The 17,314-nt window shown below is 40.3% G+C and overlaps 1 protein-coding gene across 1 annotated transcript in view; it reads right to left on the bottom strand.

Moving 5' to 3' along the window:
• Positions 1-304: 304 nt before the first annotated feature.
• rgs3a (regulator of G protein signaling 3a) overlaps positions 305-17,314 on the bottom strand; it is a 119,184-nt gene continuing 102,174 nt past the window's right edge. The window contains exons 12-16 of the mRNA XM_060862369.1: positions 14,840-14,910; positions 4,695-4,796; positions 3,800-3,861; positions 2,684-2,850; positions 305-2,165 (exon numbers count right to left, since the gene is read on the bottom strand). Of these exons, the coding sequence (XP_060718352.1) occupies positions 1,965-2,165; positions 2,684-2,850; positions 3,800-3,861; positions 4,695-4,796; positions 14,840-14,910 (603 nt within the window). The 3' untranslated portion in view covers positions 305-1,964. The remainder of the gene's footprint in view (positions 2,166-2,683; positions 2,851-3,799; positions 3,862-4,694; positions 4,797-14,839; positions 14,911-17,314) is intronic.

Below are 17,314 nucleotides of genomic sequence, written 5' to 3'. Positions count from 1 at the left end.
TTGATTTTTGTCTAGTTCCTTACTCCTTCATGTTTTCTTTTTACCTCTTTTATCCCTTTTTCTTTTCTCCTCACCTCTCTCTCTCTCTCTCTCTCTCTCTCTCCCATCTGACTGTTTCAGGTCACCTATTTAAAGAGAGTCGTTATATACCTGTTTACGCGAGCAGTGACAGAAAGAGGTGACGGTAATAAATGTATTTAAACACACACACACACACACACACACACACACACACACACACACACACACACACTAGATTCTATAAGAAAAATAAAGCAATAATCAAACACCAAGAGATCAAGGATCAGTTTTTATCATTCATCTCTTTTATTATATCTTCTCTCTTTTTTTCTCTTTCTTTTTTTTTTTTACAATGACACCAAATGTATTCTCTCTATCTTCTTTTTTCGCTTGCTATTTTTCGGAGATGCGTTTGAGTTGTAAACAGTGAAAATGATAAAATACATTTCGTAAACCCCTTACAAGCAGTGTATGATCGAGGAGAAGCTGGATTTCACCCCAGGACTTTTCCCCTTTTTTTCTGATAAGGTTACATGTCATTTTATAGCTTTGAGGCTCTGAGTATTTACATGTACATACATACAGCTGTATTGCGTGGGACATTTCCCACAAGACCTTGTGTTTTTGTCTTTTTTCGTCGTTTTATTCTTTTCTTAAGAATTATATTTACATCCATAAACCCCCAGCTGCCTGCTGCCAGGGATTACACAGTTAGAATAACTCACTTAATAGGAACTAAATACTCTTAAAACTGCAACTCAGTCTTCGTGCGGGTCGAATATTTTTTTTTCTTCCGACAAAATAAAAAAAAAAAAAATTCATCAAAGTGAAATTTATCCAATAGATAAGCAGACTAACAAAAAACTATTATTTAAAAAAAATATTGCACTTACAATAAGGACAGTTCATGGGAATCGTGGGTAAAAAGGGGGTGTGACAGGGAGAGGGCGGGGGAGGGGCGAGGCTGAGTGGGGTGCCATTTTTTTTTTGTTTAACTGAGTGCAATGAACTGAATGCTATATCCAGCGAGGCTCTAAATAAATATGCAGACTTTCTGTACAGGTAAAGCGTTATCTTTCTTATTAACAAGAACAACAACAAAAAAAACATCTAAGGAGTGCAGGTTTAAACCTAATAAAAAATAATAATAATTATTATAATATTTACAAAAAAACAAGCCTGAAAGCTTCATAGTCGAGTGCCGTGCAGTCCTGAGAATCCTCTCGTCCAGTCCTCACATAGAGCTACAATGAATTGCTAAGCATTTACTGTCACGCGTTTGACCTTCGCAGACCTGCGGACGGATGAGTGCGGTCCGCGTGCAGAAGCATGAGAGTCCGTGTTCTGTTTTTGGTCCGTTCCTCTAAAAGTCTGTCAGAACGGCGGGACGAGAAAGGAGACGCCACGTCTGAGAAGTGCATGATCACGGAAGGAAAGAAAGACGGGAAGGAACCACGTGCACGGTGCTGTATCGATCCTTGACGGCTGTGACGGCTTGAGAGTGAGATCGACAAAAATAAAGTGGTGTCTTCATCGTACCGAGAGCACGAAGGATAAAAAAACGACAGAACAGTACCCGACTGTCTTTACATCGTAGAGCAAATCCCCGTCCTCGACTTTGACTTCTCTCCAAAACCAAACTTAAATAATAATAATATAATAATAACAATAATAATAATGCTAATTATAATAATAATAATAATAATAAAGATGATGTAGCTTGTTACACAGACACTCCACACGTCTTTTTTGCTCAGCCTCCGGATCGGACAACCGCCTTTTCCTTTCGGGGGTCTCTCCGTCCTGATTGTCTCCTCTTTCTATCCCTCTATTCCTCCCTCTCTCTATTCTCCTCATCGTAGGACAGGATGGTGGATGAGAACGAAAGTGTCCACAATGCTAGTTAGATATTTTTGTCAAGCGTCCCTGCGCCGTGGTTCCTCTTACGACGAGGACGCCGTGGACGTGGCGCTCGCTTTCTTTTGGTTCACTAAGTCCAGGTAGAGTTCAGAGCGCAGGAACCGCGGATACGAATCCTTCTCCATCAGGCCATATATCCGGCGCTGGGCAAGTTCGAAACAGGAGCGCGTGACATTCTGAAGGTTCTCCTTGGTGTGCTCTCGTGTGTATGAGTCAAGGTTCACCTAGAGGGCGAAAGCAGAAGAATAATACAGTTAGTAGCAAGTCCTTGTCAGGTCAGGATACATGTATGTTCTCTCTCTCTCTCTCTCTCTCTCTCTCTCTCTCACTGTTTAAAGTAAATTACAACTGTTTGGAGTTTTGTTCCAGGATTCTTCCAAACCCAAAAAGTGAAAACATGCTCTAAAAGCAGAGGCTTAGTGTAGCAGGGGTTTGTTTGAATTTATTAGCCAGGTATGACCTCACATCCTCCAGGCCTCTCTCAGGCCTCCATGTGGGAACCATACACACAGAACAGCTCATTCATAGCCTGCCTCATTCCTTAAAAACAGGGGGAGGGGAGCGCACAGGATTTACACTCCTCTACCCATGTGTGTTTACTTAGTAACCTTCCAAACTGTCTCAGATCTGATATGTTTCCAGTCAAAACGATCGAGCCGTGTTTTGACTGGCCGCGGCCGCCGTATAACCCCGCGTAGTGATACACAGCTAGCATTTTTGTAAACGGAGAACTCTGCCTTACCTCTTTACAGGACTGGATGGCGATGTACTCGGCGAAGATCTTCTTAGCCTTTGAGGCCATCTTGGACTGTGACTTGATCTTCTTGTAATCCTCGCAGGCTAGCCAGAATTCCAGATTCTCCTCGCTGAATTCGGTGCGCAGGAATGCTCTGAACGCCGCCAGGCCATCTGACAGAAAAAAAATGAGAGAGAGAGACAGAGTGTTACTAAAAGAATGAGAGAGAGAGAGAGAGAGCGAGAGAGAGAGAGAGAGACAGAGTGTTACTGAGTGAGTGGACAGGAAGAACCAGAGGAACAGCAGATACAGCTGAACTCAGTACGAGATAAGGATCATTTCATAAGGATTAGCAGCTTCCTCTCTTGCCCTTCCGTTGCTAACCATTGGAGACGGAGATCTGTCACCATTTTAGGTGTTTCATTCTGCATTATACATTTTCGACACAATTTGAGGCTTTATTTGGCTCGTTATTTTCAGCGCCTTTTCAACAACGATAGAATTGTTGATTTTTCTGAAATCTGATTATGACCATCTTCCTTCCCTCGCCAGGTTGCGTTAATATTCCTGACAGGCTTTTGGATTGTGTTCAGTAAGAATACAAGGAAGTCGAGGAGCCACCCCTTCGACCGAGAGCACTTTTCCGCTGCAGATAAGCTGGCTGGATTTTTGATTTATTTCATTTTTTTACGGAAGCGGATGAATAAGTGCACTGTGCAGATAAGTATCTCTTGTGCACATGACATGCTGAATGTTAACATTGAGCACATTCGATTTTTCTTTCCAAACCGTATTACGATCATCAAGACCTGGATTAAAAATGATCACGGAGAGTGGATATAAATAGAAAGAGCACAGTAATGCCTTTGGAGCTCACTAATCTCTCTGTGTTGCTATTTCCTCCCTGCCGATGCATGGTTCAATTCATATGGAGTTAATTCATGCGAGAGCCTCCGACACACACACACACACACACACACATTCACACTCTCACACAAAATGCACCAGCACACACACACACATCGTTCCCAGTTCCAAAGCAAAGGAAAGAACTCAAACTGTAATCTTAATACAAATACCAAATTAATAAAAAAGATTCTAAAAATGATTTGCCTGACTTACATTTATGGACGAGCAGCTTGTCGAGAGATTCTCCCCACTTGAGCGCCTCCTCCGGCGTGGGCCTGCAAATGAAAGCAGAACGGTTTTTGAGCAAGCCCATTTCTGTCAGATTTCTCATTGTGTGACCCATCCGCAGCCTTGTGCGTCTCTCTGGCTCGGTGTGTATTTGGGTTTTTTCTGTGTGCGTTACAAGTCTCTCTGAGCATCTCTGGTAGACTTCTTCCTTTATGACTAAGCTCAGAGAAGGGAGGGGTGAAGGAGGAGCTACAGCCAGCCAGTAGGATGATACTATAGCTCCGCCTCCTCATGCCTCTCGCTTTTCCAAACCTCCTTTTCATTGTGTGACTACAATTAACAGCTCTACAACATCTGCTGCCTTATTGACTTTAGGAGCAAAGGCAGTCTTTCTGAACGATAGGGTGGCATTGTACGCTGCGTCCACGGGCAATTAAGCAGGCGTTAGTCGTGCTAAAGAAATGACACCCCTGCATATGTTCAGCCAGCTGGGATGCGGTGCGTCGTATATTACGAATTGTACTACTTCATATGCACAGTTTGATTTTTTTTTTCTGATTGGTCTCTCCAGTGTAGCTCAAAACAAGAACAATCCCTCATGTCTGACATGTTCTACAAGAATAGAGTAAATGTTTTGGCACCCGGGTGGTAAGATTTGTCATTTCTGTTAAACCCAAACATTACTGCGCACCATATAAGTGCACTGATTCATTCATTCATGGAAAGATAGACACGCTAAACATGACAACTGCATGACAATGTGATGACACAAATAGACAACTTCCCTTTTTCCACTCCTTCTTCTCTCAGGCCACGTGCACACCCATATGCATCGACACACAATCACCTGCTCATGCACACACTCGCATGTAACACTTACTTGATTGACTTCATAGTTTTGTCCAGCTTGCTGGCCGGAGTGCTTCCTGGAGATTCATTCCTTCTCCTCAGGAACGCCAGTCGGTTCTTCATGTCTTTGGCCCTGTATGGACACACACACAAGCAGTAGGTCAAAAAAGTAGCTTAGATCCAGATGTAGTAGAAAACATCAAACCCTAAAAAATAAAGTAAATTAATCCACACGGTGTGTACATTTTCTCCGAAGTCAGTCACAAAGCAATGATAAGATTCCAGCAAGGTGTTGAGAGTTGGAAGAGAGACACTGTCTGTCTCTCTTTCTCTCTGTCTTGCACTCGTCTCACTCCTGTCCTTCGTCCTCTCTCTCCTCTTCTTCCTTCCTGACTGGCAGAGTGACGTACTGACAGAGGGATGAGGCTGAGTGCCGCTCTCTACCTCCACACCTCTCTCTAGGATTCTCCATAAGGCCCCTGGGTTTGTGACCTTAGGGTCAAAGCCCTTGAGGGGGCTAACAGCGTACATCTGCACCCCTCTACCTCCAGCCAAACTTTAGGCTTCATGACACGCCCTCCTCCGATCCCCGAGCACTCGTCCTCACACACTCCGACCTCGCTCGCGTCCTCATGGAACGCCCGACCTTACGTAACACCTATTTCCTGCCGTTTGATTTCCACCGTGGATTAGCAAGGCCTCCACTCTCATCAGCACCACGTTGGGAGACCATTCCATTTTTGGACCTCCCTAGACACGGTTCCTAAATCTGTCCATCCGTCCTGCCCTCACCGTACCTCCTTTCTATAATAGTTTCTGGACTTATTATCATGTGAAATTCTGTGAGGGCTGACAGTACGAACGAGAGCCTGTGCTCCAGGTGTATTGACTCTTATTCGTCACCCTGAACATCTGTATTTGTTTGAAAGGAGGTTTGAATGTATGTCCATTAAGGACATATATTTGGTGACCAACACTTTTTTTACTGTTAGCTGTCTTTTTTTAATTCAGCTAGGCTTAAGTAAAGGAACCAGGAGGTGAGCCCTCACAGGAAACAGGAAGTCTGAAACAATTCATGACATCATGCAATGTTGTGCTTAAATATGGAAACAATGCCCCCACCACCTCTCACAAAAATACCCTCACGCCCCAACAACTAAATGATGAGCAATCACCTTAAAATACACCACCGGGCATTTTTTCAGTCAGACTCAAGACACAAGCTTACCACTTCCGTACGATGCGGCTTCACGGGCTTCCTCTTTATCCCACCGCATATTTTTTCTGTGTTCAAACCTTCCATTACCACATGAATAAGGAACTTGATAATGTTTCAACTCCACAATCTTGCTTTTCCACGAAGCTTCTTTTGTGTTTTAAAGCCAAGGCCATCCAGGTCTGAAGCTACTGCTCTTATCTTTGTAAACAGAAAGAAGGAGGAAGGTCAGCTGTGAGGATGTGGGGGACAGCCAAGAGAGAGACTTCAGCACTTTTAGCCAGAAAGAATCATTTCTCACTTGAGGGTTAAGGCTGTGGCAACTTAGCAGTGCTGTGGCCTGAACTTTGAGACCTTCTGATCAGTAGTCCAACGTCGTAACCACTGAGCTCCCACTGTCCCTCTACCATGAATGAGCATGAGGTTTGGTGTGGTGGAGGCTCAGCACTTAAGCTTCTGGACTTGTCATGGTTTTGTCTTGAAAAAGCTTCCTTAATGTTTCATTTGTAAATCAGCAACCAAGTGAATAAATATATGTCACCTCCTTTTATCCTATCTTTAGTAATACACAAAATATTGCAAATTCCTCCTTGTTTCAATTTGATGTCTCTGCAATATGCTTAGACACTTAACCTGCACCAGAAAATAAACTATTCAAATATATTTATTTATTCATTGAGCTTCAAATAAACGGTGAATCCTGATCAGGGTCACGGTGGATCGGGGGTCTATCCCAGGAACGATAAGCCTGATGCAGGAATACATCCTTGATAGGTTCACAAATCTTGAAAGGAGGCCTACGTGTGAAATTCCAGTAAACTGAGATCAGGATCCACGGGAACCACAACAACGCTACCCAAAACTCAATTAAAATGAATTGCTTATTTTGTTAAAACCTCTAAACTTGGTCAACTAAGTTTATTCCAGAGAAAACAGCTCCATAAAATAACTGTCATTTCCGTCAGACATTTTTCTACCAATCGAATAAGAGCGTGCAATAAACATATATTATATATATATATATATTATATATATATATATATATATATATATATATTATATCATAGGAAACTACACCCTTCCTCCAAGCCGCGTTATCTCATGATGTTGACAAAGACCTTAACGCCACTTTACATATAAACATGTTTTATTTTGGTTGATGCTGTCGATGACGCACCCAATCCCTTCTCCTCACTCCAAGCACTTCTGATAAGATAAGATCGGTGAAACGGTCAAGTAGTTAAGCAGATATATTCATCACATGGCATTCCTCTCTGACTGCTCACACACATGCTAAAGCTAGTTTGGATTCTTTTGGCTAGCGTTAACGCTGTAAATACAATTCAGGGCCGGAAATTAGTCCACGGTGAAATTGTGTATTCATACATCGAGACTGGAACAGAATCCAGGGAAATGACAGAGGAGCAGGAATAGGGGAGGTTTGTCTTGGAAAGCTGAAGAGGTCTAGCAAATAAAAAAAGCTTTTTTTAGACCGCGTAAACCAGAAGCAGATGATCAGGACGTGTTCGATTGGCTTATTTTTCATCTGGAGAAAGCGGGGTTTGAGTCGTTGTGCGAGTCGGGAACCTCCATCGAAATTTTACGGGCCTTGGAAAAGATTTGCGAGTTTTATAAACAATTTATGGTCTTGATCTGGTTTCAATACAGCAGGCGAGAGTCATTAGCGAGTTGCATTGGAGGAAATGTCAGAAACCTAAAAAGTGAGAAAAACTGATCCGAGAACAGACAGAATGATTTGATGATCTGGAGAAGATTGAAGGAAGCATGCTGCAGTGAAGCTGCAGAATGTAAATAAAACACAGACGGGGAAATAAGACGTATTCGACTCAACACTGCCACCTACTGTTCAGCAGTACACACTACACCTGACACACTCCAGCCGTCTCATGACGTCACAGCTGGAGCTACAGACTGTTTATTTACACTATAAAGCAAACACAAGCACGTGACTGTTGTTAGTACAATATTTAAAAAAAAAAAAAAAAACAGTTTGGAAAGGTCATGATGAAGGTCAGACATGGAGCTGACTCTAGGTCTCTACGTTGTACAGCACGATGTTTATTATTGTGTTTTGGTTTGGATTCCATGCTTCTAATTTTTTTTACATAGCATTTATTTTTAATGAAATCTTTTATATTTTTTATTTAAATTTTTATGCACATCTTTGTGTACATTTTTCCTTTTTTTCTTCCTCTCATTTTGTTTTAATTGCACTTTATTGTTAATAAATGTGCTTTTTTTTTTTTGGCTTTTTTTTTTTCTTCTTTTTTTAAGCAATAATCTTCTTGCCTCGACTGACCGATCACGTTCATTAATTATTCTAATATGCAAATGAACTCGCTGTCATTTATTACTAGTAATTTTCTAGACCACCATTTACCAAACAGTTCTATTAATAAATAATTAATAAAATAATAATTAATGTGATTAAAAAATTAAAAATAATTAAAAAAATGTGTTCAAAACTAATTAAAAACTCTAGTGTAATATCGGTGCAAAATATTATTGCATGGGTTAAATAACCTGCCTCATTTTTTAATACTATAAAAGAGTAAGTGTGTGTGTGTCATGTGCATGTTCATATCTGTGTGTGTGTTTGTTTGTTTGTGTGTCATGTGCATATATATTTATGTATGTGTGTGTGTGCATATATGTGTGTGTGTTTGTGTGTTTCCATGTGCATGTGTGTGTTCATGTTAGTAACAGCAGGTTTTTTTTTTGCACATTCCCTGAGCATAGTCCTGCAGATGGTCTACATTCCGCACCCCTGTGTGAATATGTCCACCTCTCAGGCATGCGGTGTGGATGCTTCCCGCTGCAAAATAACCCCGAGTTATTTCAGTTTGCGGCTTCCTAACACACGGCCGTGGAAATGTCAGACAGAAGACGGATGACCTTTAAGACCTTAAGCAAAATCCCAAATCTCAGCTTTGCAGCTTCCTCAGTCAGCCACAGCTGGATTCTGTAGATGTGTATCTAAGATCCGCTGCTGTGATCCTACAGGCTGTCTAAGCTCAATGCTATGAGAAAGAAGAACGCAAAATAATAACATGGGTGGAAACAATTCCAGCTGCACATCTGCACACGCTCGCACTCGTCCAAACATAAAGCGCTCTCTCACTATCAGCCAGAAACACGTGGAAACATTAGTCATGCTTATTCACTGCAGCGGCAGCTTATCCAAATCGCCATGACGTCTGACGTTTCCTCTCGACCGGCTTCCAAGGACGAGGAACTTCTTCAATCGAAATCTGCAATCCGAAATCATCTCCAAGGCTCCAGTTCCCACTCTGGCAGGCCCTTATTATCTCTCGCAGCATTGCTCTGAGCTATTCTAGTACAAGAAAACCAGGACGCCTGCAGTGGGAAAGACATTTTAGAACGTGACAGCGGCCCGGAGAGGCTCTGCAGCGATGATGGTGCTTTTAAAAAAAACTACACCGATGGGAATGAGGAGGAGGAAAAAAAAGAATCCAGGCTTGTAGTTCATCCATTTTTAATGCTATCCTATATCTAGGTTTATGCAGCACAAAAAAAGACTGGTGCTTCAATAAACAATACAAAACTCAGAGAGCACAGAAAGTGATCGTGTGCCTGCTGGAGCCTTCGAATGTCACTCAGTTGTGTCAATAACATCGGACTGTCTCCACTTTGTGCTTCAACACAAACACAAAACAGTCAAACTTCATATTTACAAATACAGAAATGAGACACAAGAACATGAGGAGAACATGCAAGAACATGTCTCCAACATCTTCAGCTCCTAACACACACACCTACACCTACACACACAACATAAAAGACCCGATAACTCACGTGGATCTCTCCTAAATCCCAGCAGAGAAGATCTCAGCTTCACACCGTCTCTTTAGTTCACTTTCTATTCTAAGCTCCTTTCTCTTTCTTTCTCTCCCTCCCCTCTCGGTTCATCCTCAATCTGTCCATCACAGAAAGCTCGGAGGAGACGAACAGGATGCCTACCTTTCCAAGTACTTCTCCGAGAAGTCCACCATTGTTTGGAACATGTGTGTGTTTGTGTGTGTGTGTGTGTGTGTGTAGGTGTGGGGCAGGGTGGTCAACCAGGCACGATCATCTAACCCCGTTCAGCTCCTCTGAGCCTTTTTAAAGCCTGGGGAGGGGAAAACAGGAGGGTGGGGGTGGGATCAGTGCTCAGCCAATCACGGTGCTGAGAGGACACGCTCGTATGTTGTGTATCTGCATGATTACACTTCAGTCAATTTGTCAAATATCTAAGAAAATATAAAAGAGCTTTTAGTCCAAAGTTTTTTTTTAGTAAATATTATTTGGAAAACTGATAATTCTACTATTACTACTGATATTACTACTAGGATTCACTTTCATCCTTGGACTTAATGACCAGCTCTAGACAAATCCAATCCAACCTGGACCATAACATAACTAATTTTATAACTAATCTATATTTGCAAATGAATAGCTAGCTTAATAACAGAGCGTTGAACTTTCAGAACGTTTTTTAATAACACAACACAACACATAAATCTTTAAGTCTTCATTTAAATAAAGTAACTCGACTGTAGTGTCGATTTTTGTCTATGTTGTAGTCTAAAAGTGTGAATAAATCATCTAAAGGCTAATATTATCTGACGTTCAAACAGAAACATAAAAATCAAACAGAAAAAAAAAATCAGAGAAAGGAACAAAAATTATGAACCGAACTAAAAAAAAAAAAAAAAAAGTAAGATGTCGAATTTCTGCCATTGTTTTGGCTTTTGGATGCAAAAGGAATGACGGTAACGTGTGTGTATTATTAGCAGTGTGTGATTGATGTAAATATCTCGAGTTGTTATGTCTGAAATGAGGTCGTACGTTCTCGTCAGCAGGTTCTCTTCACTTTATTCAATGCTTCAGCTCTCTTTCTTTCCTGGATAGCTTCTTTTACACTGCACATTTCTCCTCCGAGTCTCGTCCTGCTCTAAATCTCCCTGCTCACCCTCGTGGGAGTCAGAAATAAAGCCAAAAAAACAAGACCTTGATAGAGTGCCAGCTGTGGTTTGGGGGATTCTTATAATTTTATTCCTGTTTGAACGAGCACGTTCTGCTCCATCTCATTCCACAGCAGGACTGAGAGCGTACTGTACCTAGACTTAAGCGTACAGTTCATCCAAAAAACAAAATCTTCACTCTTTACTAAAGTCCAGCAGCCAAAACAATGTTGTTGTGTTGAACTGGAGTCATGAGACTAACTACAGTGTAAAGAAAATTTAAATGCCATCAGTTTAGTATTGGGGAAGGAAAAAAAATCAAAAATGGATCAATTAATCAAACAATTAACTGTAAATTTCCAGAATTTTCTCTGCACTGATGATAAAATGTTCACTTTGGAGTGTCTCAAACCAAAGCCTACGTCTAAACTGGAATTGGGTTCTAATAATGCCCCTTTTCCACCGAGGCAGTTTGAGTGCTGTTTCGGAGCCTAATTTAGTACCAGTTCTTTCTTTTTTGACAGCCAAAGCACCGGCTCTGAACCAGGAAAAGTGGTTCTTAAGTAGCACCAAAACGTTGCTGGTCTACACTTAAGAACCGCTTGCGTAAGGGGCTGTGGGCGTGGCTGTTGGCGGGGCTGTGGGAGGGGCTACTGTTAGCGCATTTGAAAATGTACCTTAAGTATACTAATGTTTAATACACTTTTACTTTACTGCAATATGATCAATTATCAGCACACATGATAGTAAGTAGCTACATGCTAAGGCTAAATTTTTTCTGTGTTAATGATAAAATAACGTTATGTACTTTCTCGATTACAACCTCCGTTTATACAGATTACATGGAGCTGCACGTACACGTTGGATTCGCCACGTTTGGGTGTTAATGTAGGTTCACAAAGCCATGAGCATTAACAGTAAAGCAACATCCGCCATTGTTGATGTGTTTGTGTTTGCCGCTGCTGCGCTAAAGTTGCTGGGACATGTGACACGTATACAGTGACGTCAGACTCGGCTCTGTGACGGCTCTCTAGCCGGTGGAAAGGCAAACCGGTTCTTAGAAGGTTCTCCAGTGGAACCAACTTTGAACCAGCACCAGTGCTAGCTCTGAACCAGCACCCGGTTCTTTTTGGTGGAAAAGGGGTATAAGTGAAGAAAAAAATATAGTCTGAAAGCCACGCCCCCTGCCTGAGTGGGGAAAAAATATTGATGTGTGTGTGATACGGTGAATAAAAATACACATATCTTAACTTTGGAGGTTGGGGACAGAGCACATTGTCAGCTATGATGCAGCACCACTGGAGCAGAGAGGGTTAAGGGCCTTACTCAAGGGCCCAACAGTGGCAACACGATCAACAACCCAGAGCCTTAACCACTTGAGCCACCACTTCCCCATTCATGACAACTACTAGATACAACATAAAAACCACTGACAGATGACAGGAATAAAACAGGGAAGTCGTGGCCTAATGGTTAGAGTCTGACTCGTAACCCGAAGGTTGTGGGTTCGACTCTCGGGCCGACAATACCACGACTGAGGTGCCCTTGAGCAAGGCACCGACCCCCCTCAACTGGTCCCCGGGCGCTGCAGCATAAATGGCTGCCCACTGCTCCAGGTGTGTGTTCACGGTGTGTGTGTGTCTTCACTTAGCCGTATGTCACTTCACTTCACAAACAGATGCAGCATACAGTATATACACCTTTCTATCACAGCCAGCTTTAACGTTTCCTGCAGTAGATCTTCTTAAGGTTCAGAGCACACGGGTTAGCCTCAGCTAGCCTTGAGTACCCATGAACCAGTCACTGGGTCACCTTCCTTACAGCACTTTTGTAAGGAACTAACCTCAACATACCAGGAGCACACCACAAGACCTATTTTTTTTGGTTTTGGAGATGCTCGGATTCTCCCCGGCTTTTAATCATGTCACTCCTTACACTTATCCATTTTTCTGGCTTCATCACATCATCAATTTCAAGAACTGAATGTTCACTTGCTGCATAATGTATCGGATCCATCGACGGGTGACGGGATAACCGGGTGATCAGTGTTATTCATGTCTCCTGTCAGTGATAATACAGCAGATCGGTGTATAGATTTATAAGGAAAGATTTTATAAAAGAAACTGTTTGATATTCGGGGCTATTGGTTACATTTTGGCTTTTGATGGCTAAAAAGTTTGAAGACTTTCGGTCTAGATAGAAAGTGCAAAACTGAACAAAAATTGTGTTAAAAAAAGGATTCAATTAACATTTCACAAATTTCCTAACATTTCAATAAGATATTTTCTTTTATGACTTCACATTATACCAACTTTTTAAACCTCAGTTATCATTTAGTTTTATCTTTCCGCACCTCTGACACCGTGTCAGCCTGCTGTGACGATACTAACATGACAAAAGGTTAGCCGACTCCCAGCAGCCGCTGTTTAAGCAGGTGTTAATGTGTGGCTTTTGATTAACACGCCGGTGATGCTGAGCCAATCTGCAGCTGATGAAGCACGGGCGGATTTTCACACCTCACTCTGATCAACGTAACTGCTCTCGCACGCATTGATCACATTTAGAGCAGCTTTATTATCACTTCTCTATTTTATTTTTACGAAACAATCGAGTATAAATTTTGCCTTACATTTTTTGGAAAACTATAAAAGCTGCATAGAATTTAAAAGCTAGCATAAAAATATTAATGAAGTGCTAGCTATGCTAATTCTATTTAAACTCTTTTTCTGGTACATTTTTATTGTTTCTAACAGAACAGAGTGATGCAATGGTGCTTTAGTCCTTTACTCTAATACCGCCATCAGCCCCATCAGGAGCATTCTTTCATAGAATGCAAACTAGCCGAGCTACGTCACTGCCGCAACTATATCATACAGCTGTGTTGCATTCTGGGTCATTAACATTAACTCATGAGAATAATGGAAAGTCAGCACCAACCTACAACCTAGAACCGCAATCTCTAACCACGTCCCAGGGTTCCAGGACGGACAGCCAAAAAAACATTAACACCCGCTAGTCAAGTGTCAAACGAGTTTCTATCATTTCGATCACTCGTTCCCATGAAGTGTATTGTGTCGCCGTTTCCAGTTTTTCACTCGTGTAGTAAAAATAAATACAGCTATAAATAATTCATTCCATCTATAACATCAGCACAAAGAACTTCCTGTTCTTTTTATGTTTCTTTTTTCTACTAAAGCAAACTGAAAACAGGAAATTCACCTCCATAAATCTTAATTAAAGATGTAAACAAAATTCAAGATTATTATTATTATTATTATTGTTATTATTGTTATTATTATTATTATTAGAGATGGTGATCACTGCTGAGTGCTAATACGATGGCTTATAGAAAATTATATGCTAACTGTTTTTAGAAAAGATTTTTCGAAAAAAAAAAAACTTTTTCCTAAAGTTTGCATGAAACACTGAGCAAAATAATATTTTGTCCTGACAGTGAAATATTTTTCAAACTAATGCGAAATAACATAACATTTCCTAGACATGAAACTGGTTGAAATTCCTAGGGTATTAAACTAGCCTCAGCTCATGCGTACAGTACAAAGTGATCGTTGTAGGTCTCCCAGAAGACTCTGTTTTTTGTCTTGTTTTGATATTTAATATATACAAGAAATAAGAAATGAATGAAGCACTATGAGGTTTTTTACAAAGAAGAGACTGTACACGCAAACAAAAAGCTTCACATTGCATGGACATTTCTGTGAAGAAAATGTCCCATTGATGCACTTTTGTTCCCTAAACCCGAGCTGCACGATAGAAGAAAAGCTCCTCAGATTTCAAAGATCTCAAATATGTATTTAGCATACGGTAGTGCGAGGAACCACAATGCAGCTTGAACCCCCTCTGGGAACATCAGGTAAGTGAAGAAAAGTACATTGAATCATGAATAGCTTTTGTATCTGGGGAACTCAATAGCACAGCAGAGAGACAGCACTCTAAAGAAACAGAGGAACTTACAGGTTCTTGGACTTCTTCTTCTTGGTTCCGTCAGGGTCGACGTCACAGCTGCACTCAGATCCGGCGCTCAGCTGCAGGGAGAGCAACAGAACAACAGTAGGCATCATCCATCTAGGCTGCCATTGAGCATTTGGAAATCAGACTGTGTTAAATCCACAAAAGCCATAGTCCTGGTAAATGTGTAATGCACCCTGCACCAGATAAGGTGTGTATTTGTGTGTGTGTGTGTGTGTGTGTGTTTGTCCAGCTAATTTAATCCTCTGGTATAGTCCCAGAATGTGCTTTTGATGAGAAAGGAATCTCTGTGAATAAGGGAATCCTTCTACTAGCCTCAAATTGTGGCCAAGATTAAAGCCCCAGGCTTGGACCTTGGAGTCGGGTTACCTTCCTGTCCTTGGAGGCTTCTGATTGGATATGTGGACTGTGGAGGAAGAAGGGGAGGTTGGTGTGGGAGGTGGGGAGGCAGTAATCGGTCTGAGACTCTCCCGAGCTGGAGAGCGGGGGTGGGCTGTTCCGGGTAATGTGTTTGTTAAAGAATGCCCCATTGTGTTGGGAAGCGACCTCAAGTCTTGATCCTGATATGGCCTTACATGGAGCTGAGCTCTCACACTGTGCCAGAACAACACGTACCCCATTCCTGGCACAGTGTGGGTAAACAAATATTCTGCATTTTCAATTTTCTATATCTAACTTTCTATTTTTTTAATTCATGACAAGACGAATGGTACAAAAGAGTCACAGATTAGCATCTGCATTGTAACTCTAAGTTAAATAATTGTCAGGAGAATCATCTGCATTGCTGACTGTGACCTTATATGTCCATCATAAATGTACCACGCATTCTGAAAGTCATTAAAATTTGCACCCCTCTAGCACCACTTATATTGTTATTGACGTTAACATTAACTAATCTTCACAAAAATGTCAATACTCAATTTGACTTTAAGAGTAAACTGCACCAATGTTCCATTAGTCTTGCCTCCAATCTGTTTCAAACCTTCTGGATATCTTTTTTGATCCTCTCAGTTTTAAGAGCTTAATAGAAAGCAACTCTGTAGCTCCCTTTTATAATGTTCTTGACTTTAGTTCAGATCAGTTAAAACCAGATGTCATACACCGCCTTCTTCAAACAGCATTTTAAATATATATCTGATATTGTCTTGTTTTTGATTGTTGTCTATTGCTGATATAAGATACACCCCCCTTACATACTTTTGCTCTGAGGGTTAACGCTAGCATTAAAACATCAACCAAACTTCAAAACTTCTATCTCCAGCATTTCACTTCAGACCTCCTTCAGAATATTTTAGATTGATATTGACATAGTTTTTTTCCCTAGAGAATTTTTCCATATTTTACAATGTGCTGTGTAATATTTTGAAAATGCCAACATAAGTCACATAATTAGTGGAATTTATTCTTGTCTATATAAAAAAAAGCCATTAAATTAATTCAATATTCAAGTTTCTTAAAAAAAAAAAAAAAAAAACCTACGTCATTTGTGCTACACAGATTCTAAGCAAATGTCTATAAGATTAGGTCTGTGTTTGACAGAACAAGATCTACACAATGTGAAATGGACCATTAGTCATTCCATCACATCATTTACCCGAAACCAGTCCTGCACATATACACAACACTTAATAACAAACTATCTAATCTATTAAGCAAGGCATATTAAGCATCATCAGTCCAGTAAAAGGTAACTGTACGATATTTCCAGAAAGTGCTTGTTTTTTTCACCTCCTCCTATTCCTTTTTAAACACCTCATAAAGTTTGTAGAGTGTACGCTATGTTCTCAAGACACACTCACACACAGTGACGGGAGCGTGTCTAGATCAAATAGATCACTGCTAGCATGAGTGCAATGTTTATTAGCATAACGCTAGCACAGAGGCTGTAGGTCAGAATAAGCTTAATATACAACAGAGAGAGAGAGAAAGTGATAGTGAGAGAGAGAGAGAGAGAGAGAGAGAGTGAGAGAGATGAGAGTCTAGATGAGCATCAAATGTTGATGTTGCACATAAAGTACAGTTTGAAATTAGCTTAGTGTGCCTTCCAAAATTATTATTATTATTAGTTATTATTATTAGTTATTATTATTATTATTAGTTATTATTATTATTATTATTATTATTATTATTATTATTATTATTATTATTATTATTATTGTTATTATTATTATAATTATTATTATTCATTATTCATTATTGTACAAATATAATATATAATAATAATAATAAGAATAATAAAATATATTACAAAATGACATTGTAGCATGTTTCCCATTTTAATATCTTATTAAAAATGATTAAATTTCTAGTCATATTTAGCTTTTTTTTTTTTTTTTTTTACTTAAAATTTTCTTGATCATTTTAAGCATTCATTTCTAGAAAGAAGCAAAATGATCTAGGAACAGAATTAAAAAAAAATAGTAAAATATGCCCAGAAATAGATTTAATATTTTAGATTTT

Source organism: Tachysurus vachellii, chromosome 26 (assembly GCF_030014155.1).
Source record: "Tachysurus vachellii isolate PV-2020 chromosome 26, HZAU_Pvac_v1, whole genome shotgun sequence".
Taxonomy (NCBI): domain Eukaryota; kingdom Metazoa; phylum Chordata; class Actinopteri; order Siluriformes; family Bagridae; genus Tachysurus; species Tachysurus vachellii.
Note: the sequence above shows the minus strand (reverse complement) of the source record. Positions and strands in the feature narration are given on the sequence as shown.